Source organism: Phyllobates terribilis, unplaced genomic scaffold (assembly GCF_046119375.1).
Source record: "Phyllobates terribilis strain yellow unplaced genomic scaffold, ASM4611937v1 Scaffold_11__3_contigs__length_659146591, whole genome shotgun sequence".
Classification (NCBI taxonomy): domain Eukaryota; kingdom Metazoa; phylum Chordata; class Amphibia; order Anura; family Dendrobatidae; genus Phyllobates; species Phyllobates terribilis.
Window position 1 is genome coordinate 593,749,206 of NW_027362771.1, and position 18,440 is coordinate 593,767,645.

Consider the following 18,440-nt stretch of genomic DNA (forward strand, 5'->3'; position numbering starts at 1 on the left):
CTGCTGTATGATTTCACTCTTTGATTTGTACCATTTTGGAATACATAACTTTTTTTTTTTTCAAATTTTTTATATTGAATTTTTTATAATAACAAATAACATTTCAAAGAATAAAAAATAATGGCAAAAGAAGGGTGGGAAAGGGTTAGGGGAAAAAGGGGGAAATGAAGGAATACTTTAATAGGGAATATGGGAAAATGAGTGGGAAAGAGAAAAAAAACAAGACAAAAAAAGAACAAAAAAAACCCTATGAAGATAGGGAAGAAAGGAAAGAAGTGTACATTATATTATCCTATCCTAAGAAATACAGTAATAAGAGTAGTAATATAATATAACATGGTAGTTTTTGTAGCTAAAGTGTTTTGTGCCTAAGAGGAAATAAACAGGTTAGCAATAAAAATAAAATACAGGTAGAGTCTTATTAGTTGCTTCAAATGTATCCTTGCTGGAGTCAAGTTAATGCACTTGACTTGTTGGGGGGTAAATGTCCTGTTCAAGACAGGATGTTCTTATTCCTTGAGATTAGGTTTAGTGCCAGTTCCAAGTTAAACGTTCTTGATGTCCTTTGAAGTAAAACAAGAGTTGTAATCCATTCCATGAGAGTTGTAACCAATTTGTAATCCTGTAAGTCCAGTAAAGGCCGAGGTCTTTCCAAAGTATGCTGTTGTAGCTTCTTAATTGCCAGGTTTTAAGGAGAAACCGTAATAGGGTTAAATGTTATTGTGTGCCGTAGGGCCAATGTTTGAAATAGTCCATTACAAGATTATTGTGGAAGAGTATTTTCTGGACATTTAAGTAGGAGAAATGTCTTGGTTCTTTGAAAAGGATTGATGTTATCAATAGTTCACCGGTTTTGGGCTCGCCTCCGGTGAAGAGATAGAAAAGATTCTGCCTCCTGAATTACTTTAACTTGAAGAATTGCAGATTGTACCCATTTGTACTTAATGCCAACCTGTAATAGTTCTCTAGCAGTGTTTTGACATGTTTTCCTCGCTTGTATGGTGGCTTTAGAAAGGTCCTTAAATAGGTAGATTGCTTCATAGGGAGCAGGAAGTGTTTTTTGAGTTCAGAGTCAAGGCCAAGAGCTTATTTCTTACATTAAAGAAACTGAAAGTTGCAATGACATCCCTTGGCATTTCAGCATGAATAAAATGTGGTTTAGGGTGTCACAGGTGTGTCAGAAGTGACAGTCACCCTGCAGTGGGTTACAGGAGATCTCTACGTTTGGCATTACAGACATCTTGTTAGAGTCTGTCTCTAGGACCCAGCGACTACCTTACTTTGGCAAATTAACACCTTGGCCTGGGTGCATAAATACCTGCTGTGTACCAGAGGGAGGTACCGGCGATATTCATTACTCCTTGTGAAAGCTTTAGCGAGAGCAGTACTTCTTCCTCTCTGGAACTTGAGGACGTGTGTGCATTTGTCTGGCGTCACTAAAGCTAAGCAATTTCCCCCTGTTTGTCCTCCCTTGTTGTCTTTAGTGTTCAGTGGGGATCGACTAGTGCTCATCTCCTCCCTTCCCTAGCCTTAGCATTACGCCAAGGAAAGACAGGGCGAGGCATGCTTGCGGAGATTGGTGAAGAGCCAATATAGGGTCTTTTGGGGAGACAGGGTGACACTAGACCAGCCTAGGAGGTCTCCACTCCCCCCTTTCCCTAGTGTCTGGGCTCCCTTTCCCTCTTCCCTTTGTGTTGCACTAAGTCTTTCCCATACCTTGCGTGACATAGGGATTCTGTGTGCATTAATGATTATATCTGCTCCATTCAAATCAGGAATAATTTCAGCAGCCATATATGAGATGTAATCAAATAATGAAGATGGTGCCACTTTCTCAGGAATGCCTCTTATTTTTAAATTATTTTTCCTCAAGTTATCTTAGATTGGCATTTTTCCTATTAATTGATGAGATTTCTTTTTGCATTGAGTCCACTGAATCCATTCGTTCGTTTTGTTTTGTTTTTGTAATTCTATCAATGAGCTACAGTGTCCTTTATTTTTGAGTTCACAGAAGTTATAGATATCTTCGCATCAGTAAAATGAGGCTCAATAAGTTGTTGAATGGCACTTCTCACACTATGTAACATACTCTTGTACATTTCTGCTACTGGTGTGTTAGGCTTGGTATATGTATTATCCATCTCATCATCAGAGTTATTCAGAGAGTAAGGTGACAACTCATTTTGGCTTTTTGCTGTATCAACTACTTCGTCTGTGGTAGCAGACGTTAGAGGTGGACAATTAAATGAATTTAGGAAACCATTGCAGAGATCCCTTATAAATTCTTTGGATGCAGGAACATTTGATGCTTGAATATTGTCAAGTGTGATTCCTGCTGCATTGCCATTGATATAAGATCGAGCAGAAGTTGTATTTTGTGCTGACTCGAAACAATGGAGGCTCTGGTTCTCTTCATGTTCATTTCACTCATTGTCTGCTTCCAATACACTCAAGTCCTCATCAGCGCCAGACCATGAACTTTCCCTGCTCAGCTTCGTGCTGACAGGCATGGATATGTTGTTTGATCGGCATGGGGAGACATTTCTATACCTTTGCCCCTCTATCTGAGACTCGTCAGAGCTGGATTCTGTGTACCCCTGACCTTCGGTCTGCTCATCAGCTGTAGCAGAGACACATAGTGCGTCAGCTGGAGGAGTCAGAGAGGGGATCACAGCTACCAGGGAACTTGATGAGGAGCAGGGGAGGTAACTTAAACCCCTTTGCTTCACTGAAGGAGATTGACCATGTCCTGCAATGTGTCATGCCAGGTGTGGGAAAGACTTAGTGCCACACAGAGGGAAGAGGGAAAGGGAGCCCAGACATTAGGGAAAGGGGGCAGTAAAGACCTCCTAGTCTGGTCTAGTGTCACCCTGTCTCAACTTCCTTCCCTTTATTGCCTCTTCAGCAATCGCCGCACGCGTGCCTCGCCCTACTCTCCCTGGCATATGGCTATGGTTAAGGATGGGAGATGAGCACCAGTCGATCTCCACTAAACTCTATAGACAACAAGGGTAAACCAACAGTGGGGAATCGCTTAGCTTTAGACGACTCCAGACAAATGCGAACTCGACCTCAAGCTCCAGAGAGGATGAAGTACTGCTCTTACTAAGCCTTCACAAGTAGAAATGAATATATCTGACACCTCCCACTCAGACACATCAGGTATATATACACCCAGGCCAGGGAGCTAATTACCAGAGAGAGGTAGCCGCTAGGTCATAGAGACAGCCTCTAAGCTAAGAAGATGTCTGTAATGCGAAACGTAGAGATCTCCTGCAACCAACTGCAGGGCGACTGCCTGTCACCTCTGATACACGTGTGACACAAGGTCTAAGAGGGGTCTTCTGAGCAGAGTCTTCTATTCCTTCTCTTTCAGGGTGACAGAGAAATTTTAAATGTATGGATAGATGTTTTTCAGCTTGCGAGGTTTCAGTGAGTATGACTCAGCAGGTGTGCAACTTGTTACAGCCAGTCTTCTCCCAGAGGAGTCAGAAAAAAACTTTTCTTCTTTTTATCAGTGAGCTCCTTCCTTGTAATCCTTTTGAACATGGTCCAATTGTTCCAAAAAAGTCCAGTTAAGGCTATGTGCCCACGATGCAGAAATGCTCCGGATTTTTTCCTGAGCGTTTCTGCATCTCCCTGGCAGAAAAAAAGCATGCGGATTGTACATGAGGATTGTACATGCGGATTGTACATGCGGATTGTACATGCGTTTTCCTGCCAGGGACAAGCAGAAGTGAAGCGTTCTTCACATGCATTTCCGCATGCGGGTTGACAAGCGCTTTCCAAGCGATTTTAGCATCACTTGGAAAGTGCTTGACAACTTGGTCACACTATATAAATCCATGCAACCGGCATGGATTTATATAGTGTGACCGAAAGAATGGTAAAAAATAAAAAATAAATATTATACTTACCTACAGATGGCCCCGGGTGTCCTTGTCTTGGCTTGCCGGCAGCTCGGGGTAGACTAAAGGACCTGCCGACGTCAGCGGTCTCGTGACCCGTCACATGACTAAATGACGTCATGGCGGGTCCTTTTTAGACCATCGCGAGCTGCGGGCAAGCCAAGACGCATCGCTAACGACACCGGGGGCCATCAGAAGGCGAGTATAATGTATATTTTTTATTTTATTCTTTTTTTTACTGGTACTATGGTACCCGGGTCCAGAGGAGAGTCTCCTCTTCTCCAAACCCGGGTACCATCCACGCATTGAAACACATTTAATCCGCATCTGCAGATTCAGTGATGCGGATTCCATGGGGTTCAATGGCGGCGAAAATGCCGCGATTCCGCAAAATAATTGGTAGTGCTGCGGATTTTTCTGCAATGAAAATCCACAGCGCAAATTTCCGCAGCATGTGCACAGTACATGCGGATTATCATTGGAGAACATGGCAGACCTTCTACCAAGCGTTTTTTAAGCGTTTCTGCAGCGGAATTGCCGCTGCGGAAACGCTTAAAAAACGCATAGTGGGCACACAGCCTAAAAAGGTGAAAAAGTAGCTTTTTTAAAGGGTTTGCCAGGAGCTCAGTAAAAGTGCTGCTGCTCCTGTCCTCAAGCAAACCATGTCCTCACATACCATTATTTTGATCGGTTTTTTTTTCGATTTTTCGAGTGAACAAAAAACAGAAATTCATAAATGTTTTTTTATTTTTTTTTTTTCATGCCATTCACTGTGCAGTAAAAGTGATCAGATAATTTTATTCTTCAGGTTATTACGATCAGTGTGATATCATATTTATGTAGGTTTTCTTATGTTTTGCTACTTTTGAACACTAAAATAACATTTTTACAAACAATAGTTTGTTTTTCCATCGTCATACTCTGATAGCTGTAACTTTTTTACTTCTTATGTATGGAGGTATAGAAAGGCTTGTTTTTCACTAGACAGGATGACAATTTAATTGATACCATTATTTTTTGATCACTGTTTATTCTACAACCCCTGGCAAAAAATTATGGAATCACCGGGCTCGGAGGATGTTCATTCATTTGTTTAATGTTGTTGAAAAAAACCAGATCACAGACATGGCACAAAACTAAAGTAATTTCAAATGGCAACTTTAGGTCGTTAAGAAACACTAAAAGAAATCAAGATTAAAAATGTGGTACTCAGTAAGGGTAATTTTTTTCAGACCAAGCAGAGGGAAAAAATTATGGAATCACTCAATTCTGGGGAAAAAATTGTGGAATCACCCTGTAAATTTTCATTTCCAAAACTAACACCTGCATCAAATTAGATCTGCTAGTTAGTCTGCATCTAAAAAGGAGAGATCACACCTTGGAGAGCTGTTGCACTGTTACGGATCCGGCTGGTGGAACCTCTGTGCTGCGGTGCAAGGAGGGACCAGAGGGGCGTAACTAGGTATCAACTCGGACTGAACATGGCCGTACGGTGGCTGAATCGACTGCGTGACCAGGGAAGGACCAAGCAGAGGGATCAGGTGCTACTCTGGGGACCGACCTGGTATGAGAGCAGGTGACTCCCACGGGTCAGAAGGCAGGGACTGACCGGTACAGCAGATGAGCACGGCAGGCAGGCTGATAGATGGTCCGGGCAGACGGACTGGCAGGCACGGCCGGGAACAAGAAGGAGCCTCCAGGTAGGCTGACAGGTAGGCACGGCAGGTAACAGGCAGGAGCCTCTAGGTAGGCTGTCAGGCAGGTATGGCAAGTGACAGGCAGGAGCCTCTAGGTAGGCTGTCAGGTGGTCACGGCAAGTGACGGGCAGGGGCCTCTAGGTAGGCTGTCAGGCAGGCACGGCTGGAGATGGGCAGGAGCCTCTTAGTAGGCTGTCAGATGGTCACGGCAAGTGACAGGCAGGAGCGTCTAGGTAGGCTGTCAGGTATACATGGCAGGTGCAGGCAGGAGCCTCCAGGTGACAGGCAAGTTCTCCAGGTAGGCAGGCTAGCCTAGCCCATAGACAGACTGGCGGTTTTGACCATAGGAAGACCGTCGGGCTGGAGAGTGTCCATGGCAGGCGGAGACAGGTAGCAGGTGAAGGCTCCGGATAAGCGGACTGGCCAAGCCCATAGACAGACTAGCGGACTGGGCTGTAAGCAGACTGTTGGGCTGGACTGGTAATCAGGCTGGCAGACTGGACTGATAGTCAGACGGACTGGACTGGTAGTCAGACAGGCAGCAGGACTTGTGGGCTGAAGCAGAGTTTAGCATACAGAGCAACAACCTTGCACGGGCACCTCCATATTGGAGGAGGTGCCTTTTACAGGGGAAGTCCTCCGGCCATTGGCCGGGGACTTTTTAGGATGGCGCGCGCGGCCCTTTTAAGAGGGCGGGAGCGTGCGCGCGCATGCCCTAAGCACAGGGCCAGCAGCTGCAGGGAGGCCAGAAGACGCCGGAGCAGGACCGAGGTGGTAAGTGGGATGGCGTCTCTGCCGGGCAGGAGGCAGAGACGCCGATGCTACATGCACCAAGTGGACTGACATGAATCATGGCTCCAACACGAGAGATGTCAATTGAAACAAAGGAGAGGATTATCAAACTCTTAAAAGAAGGTAAATCACGCAATGTTGCAAAAGATGTTGGTTGTTCACAGTCAGCTGTGTCTAAAATCTGGACCAAATACAAACAAGATAGGAAGGTTGTTGAAGGCAAACATACTGGTAGACCAAGGAAGACATCAAAGCATTAAGACCGGAAACTTAAAGCAATATGTCTCCAAAACAGGAAATGCACAGCAAAACAAATGAGGAACGAATGGCAGGAAACTGGAGTCAATGTCTGTGACCAAACTGTAAGAAACCGCCTAAAGGAAATGGGATTTACCTATAGAAAAGCTAAACAAAAGCCATCATTAACACCTAAACAGAAAAAAACAAGGTTACAATGGGCTAAGGAAAAGCAATCGTGGACTGTGGATGACTGGATGAAAGTCATATTCAGTGATGAATCGCGAATCTGCATTGGGCAAGGTGACGATGCTGGGACTTTTGTTTGGTGCCGTTCCAATGAGATTTATAAAGATGACTGCATGAAGTGACATGCAAATTTCCACAGTCATTGATGATATGACTCGAGGCAGAATGTCAGGTAAAGGCACTGGGGAGATGGCTGTCATTACATCTTCAATAAATGCCCAAGTTTACATTGATATTTTGGACAGTTTTCTTATCCCATCAATTGAAAGGATGTTTGGGGATGATGATATCATTTTTCAAGATGATAATGCATCCTGCCATAGAGCAAAAACTGTGAAAACATTCTGTGAAAGAAGACACATAAGATCAATGTCATGGCCTGCAAATAGTCTGGATCGCAATCCAATTGAAAATCTTTGGTGGAAGTTGAAGAAAATGGTCCATGACAAGGCTCCAACCTGCAAAGCTGATCTGGCAACAGCAATCAGAGAAAGTTGGAGCCAGATTGATGAAGAGTACTGTTTGTCACTCATTAAGTCCATGCCTCAGAGACTGCAAGCTGTTATTAAAGCCAGAGGTGGTGCAACAAAATACTAGTGATGTGTTGGAGTGTTCTTTTGTGTTTGTTTTTCATGATTCCATAATTTTTTCCTCAGAATTGAGTGATTCCATAATTTTTTCCCTCTGCTTGGTCTGAAAAAAATTACCCTTACTGAGTGCCACATTTTTAATCTTGATTTCTTTTAGTGTTTCTTAAAGCCCTAAAGTTGCCATCTGAAATGACTTTAGTTTTGTGCCATGTCTGTTTGCTGCTTTTTTTCAACAACATTAAACAACTGAATGAACATCCTCCGAGCCCGGTGATTCCATAATTTTTGCCAGGAGTTGTATGTTTTGTGTGTCAGTATGCTGACAAAGCTATATTTTTGAAGCATTTTTTAATTATTTTTTTTAAATGTGTTCACCAAGCAGGTTAAATATTTTGAAAGTTTTAAAGATCGGTATGTTCCAGACGCAGCGATACCAAATATGTGTACTTCTTTTCCTTTATTTTTTCTTTTACAGAAAAACAGGGTTTTTACTTGCACAATATTTTTCCTTTTTTTTTCGAACTTTCCCTTTCATTTTTTCAAATTTTTACAAACTTTGTTTCACTTTTTTGAACTTTTTTATTTAGTCCCAGTATACACTGTGATGCGCAAGCACCGATTGTGGGTGTTACTGCAGGGTGTCAGCGATGATGTATAGCTGACGCTCGCTGATGATTTCACCAGCTCTGCGAGTGAGCCGGCGCGATTGTCACAGCGGATGTCACTAAAGGGTTCAATATTTTGTAATTGTACATTTATCGTAGAATTGAATGAAAAAAAAAAAATTAACACATACAGAAATTTAAGAACATGAGGTGGGCATTGGGTTTCAAGTCTCCAGGAAGGAAGGAAAGAAAAAAGAGAAAGGAAGAACGGAAGGAAGGACGGAAGGAAGGAAGACTCAATATATGGAGTAATAATGAAATAAAAAACAAAAATTGGGGCAAGTGAGGAAAGGAAAGTAAATTCGAGGGAAGATGTAAAGAACCAAGGAACACAAAATAGGTAGGAGATAAAGGAGAAATGGGAAGAAGAATTGGAACTAAATAGGAGGAAAGAAGAAAAATAGGAGACAAATGTTTAAACAAAGAACAGAAATAGAAAAAGCGAAGGCAAAAAAAATAGCAAAACTACAATAAGATGACATAGGATCTACACTTATAGGCTGAAATTAAAGGCGTTGTCCATTTTAGAAAACCTTCATACCCGACTGCAGTTTTTTATAAAATAACAAACTGCTCTTTACAGACCCTTTCCAGTCCCAGCATTGAGTCTCTGTCGATGTCAAGTATCGGCTGTGGTGCTGATGTTGTGTCAATAGCGCGGCAGCTCATCAATGGGGTCAGCGGATCTAAGGGAGGGCTTACCCTATGCATGAGCTGAGCTGCCAAGTTGACTGATTTTCCATGGGGCTATGAATGTTATATCAGCACGGCAGCCAGCACTGGACACCTGAGACCTAGAATAAAGAGCGCTTTGTTATTTTTAAGAAATCTCAGCCAATTTTCTGAAAGGAGACAAGCCCTTCAAGAGATTCATGATACAAACATATGGAATCTCTCGAATTTAATTTTTCAAGTAAAATTTACAGTGTACGGTAATGGTTGTGGAAACATTTGTGCTCTCAATATAGTGTTTTTCTTTACAGGCATAGGGGCGAATGTACATAAGATAAGCCATTATTTTACCACAAATTGGTGGCCACGTGGTTTGTACAGGTGAACTAGATGGATTCAGTGTAATTCACCCATACGAATAGTATGGCTGAAGATCACGGCAAAGCTGCAAATCGTTCTCGGAAAAAGAGTTCAAGCCTATATATGTACAGAAACTCCAATGAAAGTGCTATGGCTAATTAATGAGGTTGTTCTAACTCCAAGAATCAAGTCCAAGTTGGGACAACCTCTTTAATTGTGAGTGTCTGGAAGGACCGTGCTATTAATTGATAAATAAATTAATCTTTTTACGTGCAGGGATCTCAGAGGATTCAACCAGTACTGATTTTACAGTCAGTGAACACTCAGACACAACGTACGGTGAGTAACTGAACAGTTAGAGTAAGGCAGGTGGCATAATATAGAGTATTAGTACAGTATAATATAAAATAATAGAGTACAGTTGGCTGCACTTTATATACAGGTATGTTCCTTTTTTCTTTTACTTGAATTTAGTTCGTTTATCTCAAAAACAAATGTAATAAACTATCCAGAATGCCATGAAAACCATTGACCGGCAGCGATTTACATGACAAGTATTGGGTGCCAACACATAAACACATACAACATTTACAAATCATGAGTGAGGATAGTTATTATTAATATTATTATTTATTACTAAAATCTAGTCATCTCATGCATCATGTATTGGGACATGTTTAGCCAATTGCAAAAGCAATTAGGAACACATTTAAAAATAAATAAAACAATCAAAAAAGTGAATGCATTAAGAGTCCAGAGGCATATAATATTTGATACGGATAGTTAGTAATAATGCACATGCAGTAGTGATGACACATGCAGGGATTGCCTGTTTGTCAGGCAAACTCTGCATGGGTTGCTGCTGTCAATCAGCCGTGAATCAAGCAGCTGCGGCAACTCAAGCATGTTTTTCGAGCACTCCGAATATACTAGGTTAGCACCCGAGCATGCTCGGATAACCCCTTATCCGAGCACGTTTACGAATCACTAATGTTTACAATGTAAAAGTGGATCATACTACAGAGATCAAACTTATCAAGTTATTGCAAAATGGTAACAACACTTTTTTTTTTATCCAAACACTTCAGATACATCACCTGATAAAGGATCATCATCACCTGTAACTGATGTAACACCTGAAACAGGATCATCACCTGTAACTGATGTAACACCTGAAACAGGATCATCACCTGTAACTGATGGGACACCCGAATCAGGATCATCACCTGTAACTGATGTAACACCTGAAACAGGATCATCACCTGTAACTGATGTAATACCTGAAACAGGATCATCACCTGTAACTGATGTAATACCTGAAACAGGATCATCACCTGTAACTGATGTAACACCTGAAATAGGATCATCTACTGTAACTGATGTAACACCTGAAACAGGATCATCACCTGTAACTGATGTAACACCTGAAATAGGATCATCTACTGTAACTGATGTAACACCTAAAACAGGATCATCACCTGTAACTGATGTAACACCTGAAATAGGATCATCTACTGTAACTGATGTAACACCTGAAACAGGATCATCACCTGTAACTGATGTAAAACCTGAAACAGGATCATCACCTGTAACTGATGTAACACCCGAAACAGGATCATCACCTGTAACTGATGTAACACCTGAAACAGGATCATCACCTGTAACTGATGTAACACCTGAAGCAGGATCATCACCTGTAACTGATATAACACCTGAAATAGGATCATCTACTGTAACTGATGTAACACCTGAAACAGGATCATCACCTGTAACTGATGTAACACCTGAAATAGGATCATCTACTGTAACTGATGTAACACCTGAAACAGGATCATCACCTGTAACTGATGTAACACCTGAAACAGGATCATCACCAGTAACTGATGTAACACCCGAAACAGGATCATCACCTGTAACTGATGTAACACCCGAAACAGGATCATCACCTGTAACTGATGTAACACCTGAAACAGGATCATCACCTGTAACTGATGTAACACCTGAAACAGGATCATCACCTGTAACTGATGTAACACCTGAAACAGGATCATCGCCTGTAACTGATGTAACACCTGAAACAGGATCATCACCTGTAACTGATGTAACACCTGAAACAGGATCATCACCTGTAACTGATGTAACACCTGAAATAGGATCATCTACTGTAACTGATGTAACACCTGAAACAGGATCATCACCTGTAACTGATCTAACACCTGAAACAGGATCATCACCTGTAACTGATGTAACACCCGAAACAGGATCATCACCTGTAACTGATGTAACACCTGAAATAGGATCATCTACTGTAACTGATGTAACACCTGAAACAGGATCATCACCTGTAACTGATGTAACACCTGAAACAGGATCATCACCTGTAACTGATGTAACACCCAAAACAGGATCATCACCTGTAACTGATGTAACACCCGAAATAGGATCATCACCTGTAACTGATGTAACACCTGAAACAGAATCATCACCTGTAACTGATGTAACACCTGAAACAGGATCATCACCTGTAACTGATATAACACCTGAAATAGGATCATCTACTGTAACTGAAATTGTATCATCTGAGAAATCAACAGAAACATCCCCACTATATGTTATTACCACGGGAGAGACATCGCTGGTTTCGGACGCTACAACAGGAGAGACAACACAAATAATTAAACTAACTACAAAAACATCTTCAGCAACAGAATTTTCATCAGAAACATCTCCAGTATATGATAAAACAACAGATTACTCAAAACCAGAAACATCTCAAGTGGTTGATATATCAACTATAAAAAGCTCTTCATCACCAGAACAATCAACCAAAACAAGTCTAATATCAGACAAAACAACAGGTGAAATAGTAACATCGCCAACATCTGATGTAACCACAGATATAGCATCATTAGAAACGGATGCCACAACAGCAGAATCATCTACAGTAGTTGATTCAATCTCCACTGATACTGAAATAACTAAAACAACGTCACTTCCAGATACAACACGTGAAGCTACTTCAACTCCACAATCCATTCCCATCAGAACAACAGGAGGAACTTCTTCAGAGCCTAAAACTACAAGTGTTTCACAAAAAACTACTCAAATGACTGACAAGGTTTCTTCTATACCACTGACCCAAACGTATTCTGTACCTGATATGACACAACAAGAAACAAGTCTAGTAGCTGGTATAACAGAAACAACATCAACATTAGAATCTCTAGCCACTGGTTCCACAAAATTAGAAACCTCTGGGACAACACTTGAAGAAACAGATCATGTAACTGATTTAACTACTGAACCATCACTAACATTGACTTCAGAAACAACAGTAAGTGACAAAACAGCTACAAACTCGAAGACAGAAACGATTAAGACAACTACAGAATCATCACCCTCTACTGATGCAACAACATTACAGATATCCTTATCTACCTCAAAACAACCAGGGACAACATCACAACTGAGTTCAACTGCTGTTACTGAAGGTAAAACTGCAGAAATTACACTATTACCTCAAACAACATCACATACATTTCCAGTAACAGCTACTACGAGAGACGAAACATCACAAGTGGCTTCTACCATAAAACAAGGTTCAACTCTTATGACCATTACAACAGAGTTGGCAACAGCTCTTGTGACTGAGACAGAAACTGATCAAACATTACCAACAAGCTCAAACACTGACAAAACAACACTAAAACTAACTTCAGAAACTACTAAGATGACAGAAGGACCATTGACTTCTTCTGATTTAACAACTCCTGAACCATCTTCAGGTTTGTCAACAAGAAAACACTCCACTTCAACAACTGATGTGAAAACATCTGAAACCGGTACTTTGAAAACAACTATTGCTACAAATGAAGAATCATCAGAGGTGCCTTCAACCACAAAATTGGGCTCAACTGTTGTGTCTCCTATACCCGATGATACCACTTTTGTGTCTAAAGTAACAACAAAACAAACTCTTCCAGCATCTTCTGCAACAACCACAATAGCTGAGAAAACAACAAGATTAAGTCAAGAAACCAGTGTAACAACTGAAGTGCAACCTACTTCTACTAAATCAACAATTGTGCAGACATCTGTAGGTTCCTTAGGAGTATCTGAATTATCATCTTCAACAGTAGGAGAACTTTCTCCAGCAGGTTCTACAACAAGATTTGAATCAACTCTGGTGTCTCATTCAACACTTGCTCAATCAACTCTTGTGACAGATAAAACAAGTGCTACAACATTAGAAAAATATTCAACCTTGGGAACAACATCAACATTTGGGACTAATCTTTCAACAACACCTGAATCTTCTATAGTAACTCAAACAACACATGGCCAAACAGCATTTCTGACTGATGAAACAACTGATGCAACATTAGGAAAATCTTCAACCACAGGAGCAATGCCATCAACTGGAACTGATTTGACATCAAAACCTAAATCTTCTCCAGTAACTCAAACAACACATGGGCAAACAGGTATTGTGAGTGATACGACAATAGATACAGTAACAAAAACTTCAACTTCAGAAACATCACCATCAATTGGGGCTGTTTCTACAACAAAACCAGACTCTTCTCTTGCAACTGAAACAACACATGACCAAACAGCTCTTGTGACTGATAAAACAACAGCAACAACTTCCACCATAGGAACATCCCCTGTTACTGCTGCTACAATAAGGACAACTCCAATCGCACCTACTACTGTAACACACACATCTTTCATTTCGACTCACACAACACATGCCCATACAGGTCTTGTGACAGACGTCACAACTGAAAGAACATTGCCGATAACTTTGATAACAAGTTTGAAAACTACAGTAAAACTAACTCCTGAAATCAGTGAGACAGCTACCAAAACACTACCGCCAACCGGTGTAATAACCATAGGTACATCTATCTTTACCACAAAACATTCAGGAACGACTTTGTCAATGAGTACAACAACATTACAGCCAACTGACACAAAAACAGCAGAAACATTAGGAAAGTCATCAGTAAATATTGCAACCAGTAAGGAATTATCATATGGATCTTCTACCACGAAACATGGGTCATCCCTTGTAACTCAAACAACACATGAACAAACCGCTCTTGTGACTGATATAACAACTAAACAAACATCATTTCCAACCATGATGGCTTCACCAACTATCAGACCAAGTGACACCACAACAGCACAAACTCAGATGCCCGGTTCCACCAGAACTACAGTTCCTGTGATTGTTACAACTTTAGCAGTGTCAACCGCTCCTCCTACAATTAAACCTCCTGTGTCATCCTCGCCACCCCAACCAACAAAACAAGAAACAAATCCTACCACGATTAAAGGTACAATTGCACCTACTACTACAACCACTACTACTACGACAACCACTACTACTACAACCACTACTTCTACAACTACTACAACAACCACAAGACCACCACAAGGTAATTGTACTTCTCAGATGTTTTCTGTGATTCTAGATCCAAGATTAGTATACGGACAAATGTCACTTCTTTTTGTAAATTCTCTTTAACTAACTTGCTGATAATACACTGTCATAAAAAAAAACAACATAAAATCGAAAACATATATAAAGATATTATTACGAAACTAGTCATCAAGTTTGAGGGGGGTAAATTAAATTTTTGACTTTGGCAATTTTTGAATCTGACAATTAGTACATTTTCAATTATATCACTGGGTTGGGAGCTGTGCCCAACCTATGAGCAATAAACTTCTGCTGCAATATACAGTCAACATCCCAATTCAATAGCTGAGATTGGCATTTGCTGTTGTCAGTGGTGAGTGAACTACCTATGTGTAGGTGAAGAGTCTCATCCGAAACACCACAGTTATGCATACTTATATAAATACTAATTATTGAACCCGTTTTACACCCGGGTGGAGAGCATTTTTATTGGTACATTTCCGGCACCATTTTTTTTCTTTTTTTTAAGACACTGTCTGCGAATTCGCATATACAGTGTGTTAAAATGGCACCAGATAGATCGGTATCTGCATGCACTGACTCCGGCGCCATTTTATTGAAGTAATGTACTACAACGTCAACATAGCAGGTCGCTTGCGCTGGCCATACGGTTAATGGTGATGGGCGGTGCATGCGCACGGCTATGCTGATGTTGTAGTACATTACTACAATAAAATGGCACCGAGTCAGCGCATGCAGATACCGAGCTATCCAGCGCCATTTTAACACATTTTATTGAAGACACTGTATATGCAAATTCGCAGACACAGCGTCATAAAAAAAAATGGTGACGGATAGCTTGGTATACACACACACTGAGTCCGGCATCATTTTATTGAAGTATTGTACTACAAAATTAAAGGGCACCTGTCACCAGAAATAACGCTGTTAACCTGCAGATATGCGGTTAATCTGCAGGTTGATAGCATTATTCTTCTGCCCAGCGCCTGCATGTAGCCAAGTGAAGCGGGGAGAAAATTAACTTTATTCTTCCCGCCAGCATTCGGTTTCAGTCATGGGGTCGGGGGTTCAGTCATTGCTGTGAAAATACAGAGCATCCGCTGTAATCGCGCCTCCGGCCCTGACTGACACTCTCTCTACATTAGGGCTGGATGGATGGATGGGTCCCCCAGCCTGGCATATGCATCTATCTGTCTATCTATCTATCTATCCATGCTGCTCATCCATCCATGATGCTGATCCATCCATGCATGCTGCTCATCCATCCATCCATCCTGCTCATCCATCCATCCATCCTGCTCATCCATCCATGCATGCTGCTCATCCATCCATCCATCCTGCTCATCCATCCATGCATGCTGCTCATCCATCCATCCATGCATGCTGCTCATCCATCCATCCATGCATGCTGCTCACCCATCCATCCTCTTCATCTATCCATCCATCATGCTGCTCACCTATCCATCCTACTCATCCATCCATCCATGCTTGCTGCTCATCCATCTATCCATGCTGCTCATCCATCCTTGCTGCTAATCCATCCATGCTGCTAATCCATCCATCCACAAACACTCCTACTCACCTTTCCCCGGCTCCACTGCAGCGCATTTTCTGAGTCAGGGATGAGCAATTAATTTTCCTGAGGCACCACATGAGAGACAGTGCCTGTTGTGGAGGGCCAAAACTATAGGCTGAAATTAATGCTGCTCAATATTAACATTGATATATTAATTAGAATTATATTGTTAATAATTATATTAATATTAATTGTATCACTTAATATTGAGCAGAATTAAGTATGCCGACATCCTCCTATATACCATTTGAACTCGAATACAGCCTCATCTATGTAACGTATGAGCCCACCTGCAGACCCTTATATAGTGTAAGAGCCCCCACTCAGCCTCCCTATATACAACATGAGCTCCTCACAGCCTCCCTATATACAGAGTGAGCCCCACATAGCCTCCATATATACAGCATGAGCCCCATATAGCCTCCTATATACAGCATGAAGCCCACACAGCCTCCTCATGTACAGCATAATCTCCCACAAACCTCTCCCTATACAGCTTGAAAGCCCCACAGCCTCCCCTATACAGCATGAGCCCTACACAGCCTTTCCATGTTCCGCATGAGCCCCACACAGCCTCCCCCTATACAGAATGAGCCTCACACAGCTTCCCCCTATACAGCATGAGCCCCACACAGCCTCCCCCTATACAGCATGAGCCCCACACAGCTTCCTCCTATACAGCATGAGCCCCACACAGCCTCCCCCTATACAGCATGAGCTCCACACAGCCTCCCCCTATACAGCATGAGCCCCACACAGCCTCCCCCTATACAGCATGAGATCCCCACAGCCTCCCCCAATACAGCATGAGCCCCACACAGGCTCCCCTAAACAGCATGATCCCCACACAGGCTCCCACTCTACAGCATGAGCCCCACACAGGCTCCCCCTATACAGCATGAGTCCCACACAGCCTCCCCCTAAACAGCATGAGCCCCACACAGCCTCCCCATGTCCAGCATGAGTCCCACACAGGCTTCCCCTATACAGCATGAACCCCACACAGCCTCCCCCTATACAGCATGTGCCCCACACAGCCTCCCCCTCTACAGCATGAGCCCCACACAGCCTCCCCCTATACAGCATGAGTCCCACACAGGCTCCCCATATACAGCATGAGACCCACACAGCCTCCCCCTATACAGCATGAGCCCCACACAGGCTCCCCCTCTACAGCATGAGTCCCACACAGCCTCCCCCTATACAGCATGAGCCCCACACAGCCTCCCCCTATACAGCATGAGCCCCACACAGCCTCCCCCTATACAGCATGAGCCCCACACAGCCTCCCCCTATACAGCATGAGACCCACACAGGCTCCCCCTCTACAGCATGAGTCCCACACACCTTCCCCCTATACAGCATGAGCCACACACAGGCTCCCCCTCTACAGCATGAGCCCCACACACCTTCCCCCTATACAGCATGAGCCCCACACAGCCTCCCCCTATACAGCATGAGTCCCACACAGGCTCCCCCTCTACATCATGAGTCCCACACAGCCTCCCCCTATACAGCATGAGTCCCACACAGCCTCCTCCTATAGAGCATGAGCCCCACACAGCCTCCCCCTATACAGCATGAGCCCCACACAGCCTCCCCTTATACAGCATGAGCCCCACACAGCCTCTCCCTATACAGCATGAGCCCCACACAGCCTCCCCCTATACAGCAAGAGCCCCACAGAGCCTCCCCTATACAGTATGAGCCCCACACACCTTCCCCCTATACAGCATGAGCCCCACACAGCCTCCCCCTATACAGCATGAGCCCCACACAGCCTCCCCCTATACAGAATGAGCCCCACACACCTTCCCCTATACAGCATGAGCCCCACACAGCATCCTATATACAGCATGAGCCCCACACAGCCTCCCCCTATACAGCATGTGCCCCACACACCTTCCCCTATACAGCATGAGCCCCACACAGCCTCCCCCTATACAGTATGAGCCCCACACAGCATCCCCCTATACAGCATGAGCCCCACACACCTTCCCCCTATCCAGCATGAGTTCCACACAGCCTCCCCCTATACAGCATGAGCCCCCCACAGCCTCCCTCTATACAGCATGAGCCCCACACAGCCTCCCCCTATACAACATGAGCCCTACACAGCCTCCCCTATACAGCATGAGCCCCACACAGCCTCCCCCTATACAGCATGAGCCCCACACAGCCTCCCCCTATACAGCATGAGATCCCCACAGCCTCCCCCTATACAGCATGAGCCCCACACAGCTTC

The 18,440-nt window shown here is 43.1% G+C and overlaps 1 protein-coding gene across 1 annotated transcript in view; it reads left to right on the forward strand.

Annotated features, from left to right (window-relative positions):
- The first annotated feature begins 11,454 nt into the window (after positions 1–11,454).
- Positions 11,455–18,440, forward strand: part of LOC141165382 (uncharacterized) — a 43,343-nt gene continuing 36,357 nt past the window's right edge. The window contains exon 1 of the mRNA XM_073650975.1: positions 11,455–14,614. Coding sequence (XP_073507076.1) covers positions 12,277–14,614 — 2,338 coding nt within the window. The 5' untranslated portion in view covers positions 11,455–12,276. The remainder of the gene's footprint in view (positions 14,615–18,440) is intronic.